This window comes from Globicephala melas, chromosome 15 (genome assembly GCF_963455315.2).
Source record: "Globicephala melas chromosome 15, mGloMel1.2, whole genome shotgun sequence".
Lineage (NCBI taxonomy): Eukaryota > Metazoa > Chordata > Mammalia > Artiodactyla > Delphinidae > Globicephala > Globicephala melas.
Genome location: NC_083328.1, coordinates 46,841,443 through 46,854,053, shown reverse-complemented (window position 1 = coordinate 46,854,053; position 12,611 = coordinate 46,841,443). Strand labels below are relative to the sequence as shown.

The 12,611-nt window shown below is 34.7% G+C and overlaps 1 protein-coding gene across 1 annotated transcript in view; it reads right to left on the bottom strand.

Moving 5' to 3' along the window:
- Nucleotides 1–12,611, bottom strand: part of ESF1 (ESF1 nucleolar pre-rRNA processing protein homolog) — a 58,384-nt gene that overhangs the window by 40,692 nt on the left and 5,081 nt on the right. The window contains exons 3-8 of the mRNA XM_030872539.3: nucleotides 10,206–10,618; nucleotides 9,482–9,595; nucleotides 7,372–7,472; nucleotides 6,223–6,375; nucleotides 3,617–3,731; nucleotides 1,788–1,935 (exon numbers count right to left, since the gene is read on the bottom strand). Of these exons, the coding sequence (XP_030728399.2) occupies nucleotides 1,788–1,935; nucleotides 3,617–3,731; nucleotides 6,223–6,375; nucleotides 7,372–7,472; nucleotides 9,482–9,595; nucleotides 10,206–10,618 (1,044 nt within the window). The remainder of the gene's footprint in view (nucleotides 1–1,787; nucleotides 1,936–3,616; nucleotides 3,732–6,222; nucleotides 6,376–7,371; nucleotides 7,473–9,481; nucleotides 9,596–10,205; nucleotides 10,619–12,611) is intronic.

The window sequence follows — 12,611 nt, the reverse complement described above, 5'->3', positions numbered from 1 at the left end:
GACAAAAGTTAAAGAAACAGCTAGTACCCCCACATTTGGGTCCCACAGTAGGGACCCAAAAGGATATACTCCAGGGCAAGGGTCAACCAGAAGTAAACTAGCTCTCACACAGACCTGCATTGCCCACTAGGTCCAGGGAACCTCAAGTCTTAAAATTTGGAGTGATGTGGTTCCAGAATGACCAGAGTAAATGAAAGTCCTCTCTGATGAGACACTCTCACCACAAATATCAAACCGGCACAAAAAGTTAACCAGGCATACAAGTGAACAGGAGAAGTATCTTGTAAAGTAACAGAAATCAACTCCAAAAGATTTGAAATAAATACTGAAATTATCAGACATACACTACAAAAACATGTTTCCTCTGTTTACAGAAATAAAAGAAGGCACTGAAAATAACTGCAATGAGTAAAAAACGTTAAAAAGTTGATATTGCTGACCTGAAAAATAGTCAAACTGGACTTTTACAAGTAAAAAAATATAATAATCAAAATTAACTCAATGAACAGTCCATCAGCAGATTCAACACTGCTGAAAAGAGAATTAGTGGACTGGAAGATAGCTAAGAAAAAATATTCAGAAAGCAACACAGAAATACAATAGATAAAAAATACAGGAGAGAAACAACATGGAAGTTACAGTGAAACAATCTAACATATATTTAATTGGAGTCCCAGAGGAGAGGGGAGAAGAAACACCTGAACAGATAATGGCTGAGAATATTCCAAAACTGATTGAAAGATACCACGCCACAAATGCAAGAAACCCAACCAACCCCAAGCACAATAAATTAAAAAAATCTATTCTTAGTTCATATTAAAACTGCAGAAAAACAAAAAGGAAGAGAAAACTTTAAAAGCAGTCAATGAATAAAATCCAGGCAACCTTCAAAAGACTGAAAAAAGTAGACCGACGGCTGACTTCTCAAAAACAACAATGAAGCCAGAAGCCAGCAGGATATTATCCTCAATGTGGAGACAGGAGGACTGTCCACCTAGAATTTTTTTACCAGTGAAGATATCTTCACAAATAAGGCAAAAAAGGAAATTTTTAGAGTAAACTAAAATTCAAGAGCTTGACACCAGTAGATACTACTGGAAATTATCAAAGATATACTTAGGGCAGAAGGAAAATGATCCCAGACAGAAGTATGAGATTTAGAAAAGAATAAGGAGCAAAAGTAGTATGGAAAATGTGGGTAAATTTAAACAAAAGAGTAATATTAATGTCCTATGGGACTTAAGAATTACAATATACAGAATAGCATGAAAGTTGTTTTAAGATTCCTTGTATTCTCTAGGAGGATAAAAATATTAATTAGCATTAAACTTTAATAAGGACACAAGTCATGATTTCTAGGATAATCACTAAATGGACAGAAAGAGTCTACTTTGTAAACTAATTGAGCAGAAAAATGGAATGTAAAAAATAATCCAAAAGAAGTTCTTAGTTTAAAAAGGGGGGGTAATAAAGCATTTCACTAGTTTAAGTGATTGCATTACTACAACAATCATGACTAGTCTAAAAGCCCAGACTTTTTTGTGAGGTCAGGGTTTCAAAGAGTTTTTGGTTAAAGAAATTCAGGCTAAGAAAATACCTTTAAACAAAAAATTTCAATTACTATCTAAAGGTGTATATAATACTGTGTATGTGAGCTTACTTCACAGACAGTTTGAAGATTAGTTTGATATTCCCTTTTAAGCTACTGTCAAACTTATTTCCATTAGTAAGTCTAGTTTAGGTATCCAAATGCTTACAAATGTAGAACACCAAAAGATGAACAGTACCTTGTAGCTCCTCTTCTATCTCTTCTTCGTCTTCACTAGAGGAAGCTAAGTAGGCTTGAAAATCCATGTCCAAAAGCTCTTCCTTTTTAAACTTCCTGTTGAGTGTTGTAATTCTTTCATGATCTGTCTCATCCCAAGTGATCTCCACCTTTCACCAATGAATAAGAAAAAAAACAACAAATAAAATAAAAATGGAAATGTCAGCAACCCAAACTTGTTAAAGAATATTTATCGTTAATTTGTATGTTTAACAGTAAACTAAAAAAGTTAAGACGTGCTAAAACAAATAATAAATAACATGCTTAATGAAAAGTTTTCTACCTGTGGAAAGGGAACCATTTCAATTAACCTGTGCCTTCATCCTCCTAACTCTTTACTATATGCAAGGTACTCTATTATTTGGAGTAAAAATTCATCAGTGTATGGATTGATTGTGGTGAAAAGAAACAAGAAAATGCACTAGTGAAAAAAGTAACATTATTATGAATGAGTCAAGACATGTTTTTCACCTGGAGTTCTAGGCATTTCAGGAGGTCTACAAACTGTCTGAAATTTGCTGATAAAGCTTTCAACACAACCTCAGTGTGGTCCATTTTCCAAAAGAGATTAAGAGCCACTGATGAAAAAGGCATCTATTTGTTGGAAGTACAGTAAACCCCCACAACACAGGAATTCATCTATAACATCATCGGTCTTGTGATTGGCTCCTGTCTTCTATGTAGCCCCCATTCTCAGAGTCCAGTTAGAGGTTTAATCTTCATCACAGGGCAGGTCCCACATCCTTGCTGTTTTTCCCCCTCAGGCTAATCTTTCCAGTTCAGGACAACAAAATGGGCACCAAGAGATCCAATCCTTAAAACAGTTGCCATTGTCAGAGAAATTCCAGCTAGTCACCATTCAGAATTACTCTTATTCCGATAATTAAGACTGAGCTGATAACCACAAAACCACTGATGGAACTGGAACAGATGTGGATGATACAGCCAGACCATAGGAACTCCAGACTGGCTGGCTGGATAGGCTTGCCCATTTTTCAGTCTTGAAAATAACATGATCCTACATTTTATGTGACTGAATCTTTTAGACTTCACTTATTGCATACTGGTGGGGTTTCCCTGTACTCAGTAACTAATTAAGGCCACACAGTACCCACAGGCTGCAGGTGACAGATACAGCAGCTCTCTTTCTGACACCAGCCTATCCTCAGAAGAGCACAGTGGCTTGTTACAAAAAAGGCAATGAGAAGCCTGTATGGCTGCTGCAGAGTCCAGCTGTGGATAGAAGGTATATGGAGTAGAAGAGCAGAGAAACTAGGCAGCTAAGTAACAAACTAATTCAATAAAAATCTTTTGGCTGTTCATTATTAAGCATTAATGTGACATCTAGTAGTCCTGAATTATTCTACTTCAATTGTTTTTAGAATTTTGGATCATATCTGCAGAAAAAATGTGTTTCTATTTTTAAATTTCCACTGGTTTTAACTGTGATTTGAAGTAATCTGTTACCTCCTTACCCCTACTCCCTAGGATATTAATAACTAACATATTACTTATTAAAGAATCTAGTTAAGTAACACTCTATGGGAAAGATAGAAGAGAAAAAAGAACATTTGCAGGTAATTGACTCAGGCTTAAAGGCATAACAAAAATTTGAAAATAGGTTCCAACACATGTGGGAGATAAAAATGCAAATACACCTGTGTTTGATTTCTATTTGTACTTATGCTTTAAAATTTTGAATCCTTTCCATTTCTAAAGATGCTGTAAGTAAATAACTCTTTTCTTAAAAAAATTGAGTCCAGCTATATATTTTCTAAAGTTGAGAAATACCGTTGATGTTCCCATTGCAGCAGATGTGAAATATCTTGGCTTATATGCTGTTAAATCCACTTCTGAGGCTACATCCTTGGGCTCATCATCAAAAGTAATATCATCTGGTATAAACCTAAGAAACAAAGAAAAAAATAAATTTATTTAAACATATGCTGCAGTGATAAACAACCAGAGTTTAGATTCTCTTCTAATTAGGTATAGTGTATACATACACACCATATAAGAGATTCTACAGAACACACATGTAGATGAAGCAAACAATGTTAGAAATAACCTTGGCACAAAATTTCTGAAATTCCTAAGCTATAAATCTGTAATTCCACCAAATTTGAGTGAAGTCTGTGTAGGCAGAAACCCTGCGTTAGGAGTCAGTTAATATGAGTCAGGTGTAAACACACATGGGTCCCTCATGTTTTAAAAAGACCTAGATTCCTGATAGCTCAGTCATTGGCTTGCTATATGATATTCTGAAGATCAAATACAATTATTAATGGGTAAGTGCTCTGAATATAAAGTATCATACATATGAGGTGTCACTGAAAATAAGGAAAAGCTTAAGGTTGATTCTTCAAGACTAAAAAAATCTTAACAATTTTATAATTTTTTTCACAAATAAATAGCTGTTAAATGTAAATCAGTCACTGTAATTGTTTGACAATTCTTAGGCATCAGGCTAAGGAGTGTGAGGAAAAAAGCAAAAAGAAATGATTCATGGTTATTATATTTAAGTTTTGTCATTTATATAGGAGATTTTATTTCCACACATGAAAAAGCACCTGCTGTATATTGCATCAAAAATGATTTTTGAGGGGAGGAATGAATAATTAAGGTTCATTAGGTCTACATCAGTGGTCCCCAACATTTTTGGCACCAGGGACCGGTTTCGTGGAAGACAATTTTTCCACGGACGGGGGGTGAGGGTGGGGTGTTAGGCTTAGGGCAGTAACGCGAGCGATAGGGAGCAATGGGGAGCAGCAGATGAAGTTTCGCTTGCTCGCCTGCCGCTCACCTCCTACTGTGCAGCCTGGCTCCTAACAGGCTGTGGACCAGTACCAGCCTGCAGCCCAGGGATTGGGAACCCCTGCCCTAGATAACAGGATGGCAGCAGAAAATTCAATTTTCTTTTATAAAATTATATATGACAAAATAAAACAGGGAATATAAGTTTTTCCATGGTCATTGATCTTATTTTCTAGGTACTGCCAGAGTTTATTCTAATACTGCATAAAAATGTCCCAAAAAGGAAACAGAAAGAATAAAATGATCCTGAAAAGAACATGAGAACATGAACTCATGATACGCAGAGTTTGACATTCTAACAAATGTTTGGTAACTACTATTTATATATCCAAAACAAGTACCTCCTTTTGAAACTGTTAACAGAAAAGAGAAGGAAATGTCTTATTTGATGAGATATGCCCTTCTTGCTATATACTTAAGCATGCTAAACTCTTACCCTAAATTATCAATACAAAAAATTTTACTTGTGGGCTTCCCTGGTGGTGCAATGGTTGAGAGTCCCCCTGCCAATGCAGGGGACACGGGTTTGTGCCCCGGTCCGGGAGGATTCCACATGCCGCAGAGCGGCTGGACCCGTGAGCCATGGCCACTGAGTCTGCGCGTCCGGAGCCCGTGCTCCACAACGGGAGAGGCCACAACAGTGATAGGCCCACATACGGCAAAAAAAAAAAAAAAATTTTACTTGTATTCTTCTACAAGTTGCAATGCTTTTGAAGTGTGAAAGTCACAGTGATTATCAATTGATGCATTTTTTTTCCATAAAATATTTCATTTTGAGAACAAAGCCGCTAACAAACCTGGATACAAACAAGTGATTTCTATTGAAAATGTCACAGTAAAATGGTTCACTGGGTTCAAAGAACTAGGCTAATGATAAAATGGTACAGTAGTTCGGCTTCCCGGTTTCCTTAGAACAGACATTCCCAAACACCTAAGGTTTTTCAGCTTGGGTCAGTGAAGCCTGAGTACGTGGTGGAAATAATGCCCAAGTCTGAAGATAAAGCCAGCAACACCATTCACTGAGCAGCATTGCCCAACAGAACTTTCTGTGATGATGGTAAAGTTCTGTATTTGTTCTGTCCAACATGTGGTCATTAAGTACTTGAAATGTGCCTAGTGTGACTAAGCAAATGAGTTTAAGTTTTAAATTTTTAATTAAATAAATGTAAATAAGCCAGATATGACTACTGACTACTGTATTGGATGGCACAGATCAAGAGATACTAGTTTATTACAAGTAAATTCCTTTGCCTCCACCTCAATGCTTTTTAAAAAGTTACTTCACCCTGGTTCCTAGTTCTAAAAGAGAGCTGCAAAGAAATAGCTACATAAAACCCATCATCCTAAAAACATATTTGACATATCTGAAAGGACATAAATGTGAGGTGACTCATACCTAATACTTTAGCATTTTCTCATTCCAGTTTTCTTTCTTAAGAGTGATGTTGTACAAGAAAGTTCACCAAAAGCAAAAATTCCTCTTAGAACGTGAAAGGACAGAGAGCACTACCAGTTCTAATATTTCAATTCTTATAATCATGTTGTGCTACAAGATTAAATTGGTACAACACACACTAGATTACCTGAGATCTATGAACGAGCAACTACTTTCGAATTCCAGGCCATCACAATCCTCATAAATTTTAGCGGCTGTTTCAAGAGAATCACAGTCTACTACCGCATAATAGTACTTCAGTCGTTTGAATTGATAATCTCTCAGTTTTTCTCTACAGGTCCTAAAAGGGGAAAAACTCATTAGGCTTACTTAAACAGGAACACAAATACTCTCTCCCTTTAAAAAATAAATGTAATTGTTCCAAGAAAAAAAATTACAAACTGGTTTTTATTCCAATCCAACCTTCCTTTATGATTTTGCCTTCATGAACATTAAATACCTAAGCCCAATTTATTAATTTGACAAGGTACAGACCAGGGACTTTGACTGGAATTTGATATCTAGAAAAGGAAAGCAAGAACTACATGTGCTTACCTGTGATTTTAATTCTTAGAATAGCTATTTTTTTGTTTGTTTTGCTATCACATACAGCCTTCTCAAGTAAAACCACTAGAGAGGATCACTGTATTATAAAATATTCTAGGAAAGCATTAGCTTTTATTATAAAGAAATTACTGATCTTGTAAAACTTTATTCAGGTGTTGTCAAGTCTACGTGGTATAAATTCAACTTACTTAACTACAGCATATTCTTTGAGGGTCTTCATCTGCTCTCTTTTGCCACCAATTTTTATTAAGTGCACATATAGCTCCACCTAGTGGATTAAAAACTACCTTAAACTTTTTTCTATACTACATTACAATGATTAAGAACTTTTTCTACTATTCTTGTATTTTTCTATTTAATCCTTAAATAAGAGAAATTACATAATTTGAAGGCAAATAGTTTCAATTCCATTTACATAAAAAGCAACATCTCAGAAAAAAAGCAAAACTTACTGATTCAGGGCAATGAGGCTGAGACCTCTAAATCAGTTTAGTCATGACATGTTTTTAAAACTGCAATAATAATTTTCATGAATATAGAAATACGAATACAAAAAAATGTTACTGGAATAGTGTGCCACTTCTGACAGACATTAACCTGCTTTGAAAACTGTTTTAACCATGAATGGCACAAGTGTAAACTTTAGTCCCAACTATTAAAGTGACCAGAATTCTGAACTAGTGACACAAACTCATGAGGTTTAGTTTTATTTTCTAGAGTGTTTTAATACCAGTCCTTTTCAGGGGCATCTTCAGGAATGCTTAATAACTCTACTGGTCCTTGAACTTGCTCTTCCTTCATCCTCTCCTTTCCAAATTCTGAAGCATATATCTAAACACAAAAAAGTAAGATTAATGTAATTTATATTTCCCTTTTTTTTATAATATACAGACCTGTCAAGGTCAGGAACTCTAAACAACCGGACTCAATGAAAACAGCAAGAATGCTTCACTTCCAAACCCACTATAGGAAGCTAAAGCATCCTCAGGAATAATCTTAAAAATAGTCATTTTGGCTAGGGATTAACAGATGTGGGCTTGGGAACAAAAATAGAATATCTCCTCCATACATTCTGGGCTCTAAGGGAAAAATTAAGAAAAGTGAAACAAGATTCTAAGTTCAAGGAATGATACATAACACACACACACACACACACACACACACACACACACACACACACGTGTGAAAAATGATTGGATTAAATAATTTAAATGATATATTAAAATGATTAAAGAAATATATAAAACAATGAAGAAACATAATTTTGTAACACCTAACTTATCCCTAAAATCATATTGTTTATCCAATGCTTTCTTTTAAAGAAATTCTTTAAATAAAAAAGAACTGATGACAATCTTATCACACAGGTTATATATAGTCTTGGTATAAGAAGGAGTCACACTCGCCTAGATTTGGTATTATCTTGGCCACTTTTGAGATTCAAGAAATATAATGGTATTAATCTGCATTGTTTTGATACAACTGGGCTTAATATTCATCTATTAACTAATGTACACTTTTTTGAGTTGTTTGAAATATCTAATTTATCCACTAGGGGATACAAGTTTTTCTTACTAATCTAAGTTGCATAAAATAGCTTTCAATGCAGAAATTTTTAGTATATATGCTTACATCTGTTGATTCTTTTGTACTTTTTTTCCTCTTTGTAAGTCCAGAGATTCCTACTACCCATCTCCTAAAACACAAGATTTAACAAAAATACCATTCTATTTTATTCTGCCAGTAGTTTTAAAATTTTTTTCTTCATTTCATCTGGCTATCATTTGGGGCTATTACAAGGGCCTGCACTAAGTTCTCCAACACAAGGACTTGTCCGTTTGTTCCAATACCATGTACTCAAGAAGTTTATTTTGTTCTAAATTATCATACAAACTCTTCTATCTACCTATTGCATCAAGTTGTCCCTGTACTTTTACCCAAAGCTATTAAATTCTGTAGCATTATAAAATGTTGAGATATTGTAACTGGTAGGGTGAATCCTTTTATACTGGTATGATTCCTCAAAAACTTGTGAGTCATTCTCACTTGTTTATTCTTTTAGATGATTAATGGTAACCTTTTTCTTAACTTTCATTTGAACTGAGATTTTGATTGAAACTATACTAAAACTGCAGAACTGACATCTTAAATATTTAAACTGAACAGTAGTAATTTAGAGCTGTTTCAGGCTCTGTACTAAATACTTAGCATGATCTTCTTTTCATTTAATCCTTACCACTACCTTAAGAAATACTACTGTTATATCTACTTAGAGGAGAAAAGACATTTGAGAAATTAATCAATAAAATGCACAAGATCATACAGCATGTATCAGAATCAAGATTTGAATATAGGTCTGTCATACTACAAAGCCTAGAGTCTTAATACCTACACGGGCTCTCAAGAAATATGGTATCTCAAAATTTAAGTTTTTCAAGTATTATTTATCAAGTGTAACAGCTTACTTCATGTAGGTCATATTGTTTAAGGTAATTTCTAAGGCTTTTATATGTTTCTGCTGCTAATTTTTCTTCTTGCTAATTCTAGTAATGAAGCATTTTTAAAAATATTTATCTTATACCTTGTCCCTTTACTGAGCTTTATTATAACAGCTTTTCAGTTGATTTCTTTGTTTTTTTTAATTAAACACAATCATATAACCGAGCAATAATTTTACCTCTTCCTTTCTTACTTTCATACCTATTATATCAGTTTTGTGCCTTAACTGTATTGGACAACTTCCAGATTATTTTCCTTAGAAGGAAAACTATGACTTTAAAAAAAGAGATTTAACTTAGAATGCTTAGAAATATTTACTTCAAAATAAAATCAATTCTCACCTTTACAGAAAATATAACACCTCCTTTAGGTTTAAATGAATTGAACAAAGCCAGCAAATCTTTTGCCTTCAATCTATCCCAGTCCATGTTGCAAACTGCTAATCGATGCGTAATCTAAGAAATGAGAAAAATTAAATATGATATAATCTATATCATTCCCGATGCTTGCAAAATTAAGATAGTAAAAATATAATGCCTTCTTCTCCCCAAATCCTGAAATCATTAATATAGTATTTAAGTGGTTTCAATATGTAAAAGAAAACTTCAGATGAGTCACACAAAAGTAAAACTGTCAACAGAAAAGCACTTTCTCTTACTTGGTTCTTAGTTCTTGAATCAGAACATGACAAGCTGATTCTTTAACCACCAAGTTTGTTAAGCTATTCTGCCACCCATAAGTAGGAAAGCTGAGTATATTAATCTACAGCATTTCTAATAGGTGCAGTAGGAATTGAAATATAAACTCCTAGTTAAAACAAGAATTTTCTAAAAATTTCATGTGACTTTTAATTATTTATATAGAAGTTCATCCCTATCTGCTTGGACAGACATGTACTTTATATAGGTATATTCTGTATCAAGAAGTTTTAATCAGAATCATCATCAAGAGTATTATTTACCAATAAAGCTTTTCCTTGTTAATTTAATGACATCAATCCTACCATCTATAACAGCTACTTCTACTGTACTGTTGACAAATAATCTTATTTATTCAAAAGGTCACCTCATCAGCCCGAGGAGCATCTTTATCTAATTCTCTCCAAGCATGCTCAAAACCAGATTCCTCTGGAAGTAAATATGCCATATCTTCTTCATCTTCAGAACTACTTTCTATATTTCCTTTGCCCCTCGCAAGATCGGGGCCACTGTCACTTTCATCATCATCCTCACTATCCTCATCTTCATCCTCCTCATCATTTTCATTCCCTCCATCATCATCATCATCATCATCATCATCATCATGAAGATCAGCAGCAACAGCTCTACAAATGCCTGTAAATTCATCTTCAGATTCTTCATCACCTCCTATTTCACTAGCACTTTCTGAATCTTCCTCCAGAGCTTCTTTGTCAAACATTTTACCACTTGCTGAGTTTTCATGACCATCACTGTCTCTTGCCATTATGAATGGAACCACTGCAAAAAGGTCAAAGGTGGGAGAAATTAAGAAAACGTAAACACTGAATTAAATTAAATCCAAGTTATTTTGACCTCAAATCCAGTGAAAATATAATTTCTATGAAACAGACTAAAGGAAAATATAAACTTGGCAAAATTCCTGCCTAACCAAGTTATTTAATAGAAATCTTAATATATACCCAGATCACACAAGTAGATTCATATACTCATTCAATATTTATGGAGTGTCTTCTCTGTGCTAGGTACTCAACATACTACCATTGGCAAAAGAGAAACAATCAATGCCCTCAATAAGCTTCCAGTCAGGTGAAGAGGATAGATGGACAGTTATTGATCAAATAAAATCCATCAAATCAATGCACATAAAAAAAATGAAATTACAACTAGGGTAAGTGCCAAGAAGAAATGTTACAAGATGCTATGAGAGCACAAAATAGGGGTCCCTAAGTAAGTGATAAACGAGTTGCTACTAGAAGGATGAAGAGGAATTAAGTAGTCAGGGTCAGACTAATAGATGAAGGAAATGTTCCAAATAGCAAGAAAAGCGTATGTAAAGATCCACTAATAGAAAAAAGCTGGCAAGCATGTCTGGATTACAGATAGCCAGAAGTCTTCTTGTACAGAAGTCAAGTAGAAAATGAAACTGAAGAGTTAGGTAGGTGCCATGTAGCTTTGGACTTTATCATAAAAACATATAGAAGCCACTGCTATTTTCAGAAGGAGGGACATCATCAGATTTGCATATTGAGATCACCTCAGCAACGGTGTAGAAAACTTGAGGGAGTTAAGAGTAGATGTGAAAAAGAATTAAAAGGTTAGTACAGTATTCCTGGTGAGAAATGAAGGTAGCACTAAGTTGGTGGCAGTAGAGATGTAGAGTAGTGAGTCGCTCTTGACTTTCAGAGTCAGGAGGTAAGACCAACAGTAATCAGTGACAGGGGCTTGATATGGGGAATCTGGGCAGTGTCAAAGATGAGTCCTAGCTTCTTGACTTGCAGAAGGAGCTAGCTAGTTAGATGGACAGACAGAAAAAGAGGTAATGATAGAAGAGAACAAGTTTGTTTGGTGGAGGTATATCATGAATTTGGTTTTGGATATGTTGAACTGGAAGTGCCTCTGAGCCATCTAAGAGGAGATATAGAGAAGGCCATCGGCTGTATGAGTCTACAGCTCAGAGAAGTCTGAGCTGGAAATAAAGTCTTTGACTGATTCTTGTATATAATAACAAACGTTGTGATGTGGATAAGATCAGTTATGAAGAGAGCAAAATAGTAACTTTTCTGCTATATCTTAAAGTTTGCAACTGGCTTATGGTTAGCAATATATGAGTGAAAGACTGGTTTCACCTTAAACTGGGTTTTTTTGGCCCTCATTATACACAGAAAGGACTGATTTCCTATTTCTAAAACAATCATATGCTTCTATCTATTCTGTGCATATCTGTGTGAGTATAGCTATATCTTATATATCTTATTCATCTTTAAGTTGGAGCTTATGTTTCTGATTCACAGGTTCTAAGTGGATAGAGCCTATAAGTGGTCCTATAATCTTATAATAGTCATTCACTGACCAAATATTGAGTACTATGTACAAAGAATTGAGCTGGGGGGACCAAAAAGGGAGATGATGTATAACATGATCCCATGCTCTTCATGAGCTCATAAACAAAAGAAATCATTTACTGATTTATGAAATTATGTTCTAAAGCACCACAGAGAGAAACACCTAAATTTGCCGGCAGAGAGGTATTTATAATAAGGAAGGCTTCAAAAAGATGCCTGACCTGAGACCAAGTGAAAAGGGGTTTTGTTAGGAGGAAAATAGGAACTGAGCTTTATTTTAGTACCACAAGAGGGGGAGTAATAAAAGATAACTAACTAGTAGATGTGAAAAAGCCAAAAAAAGGCATTATCATAAGTTCTATAAATGGGATCAGAAAAACACCACCATGGATAGTGACAGAAAGTTACTATTAGATAAGCATTAGAAC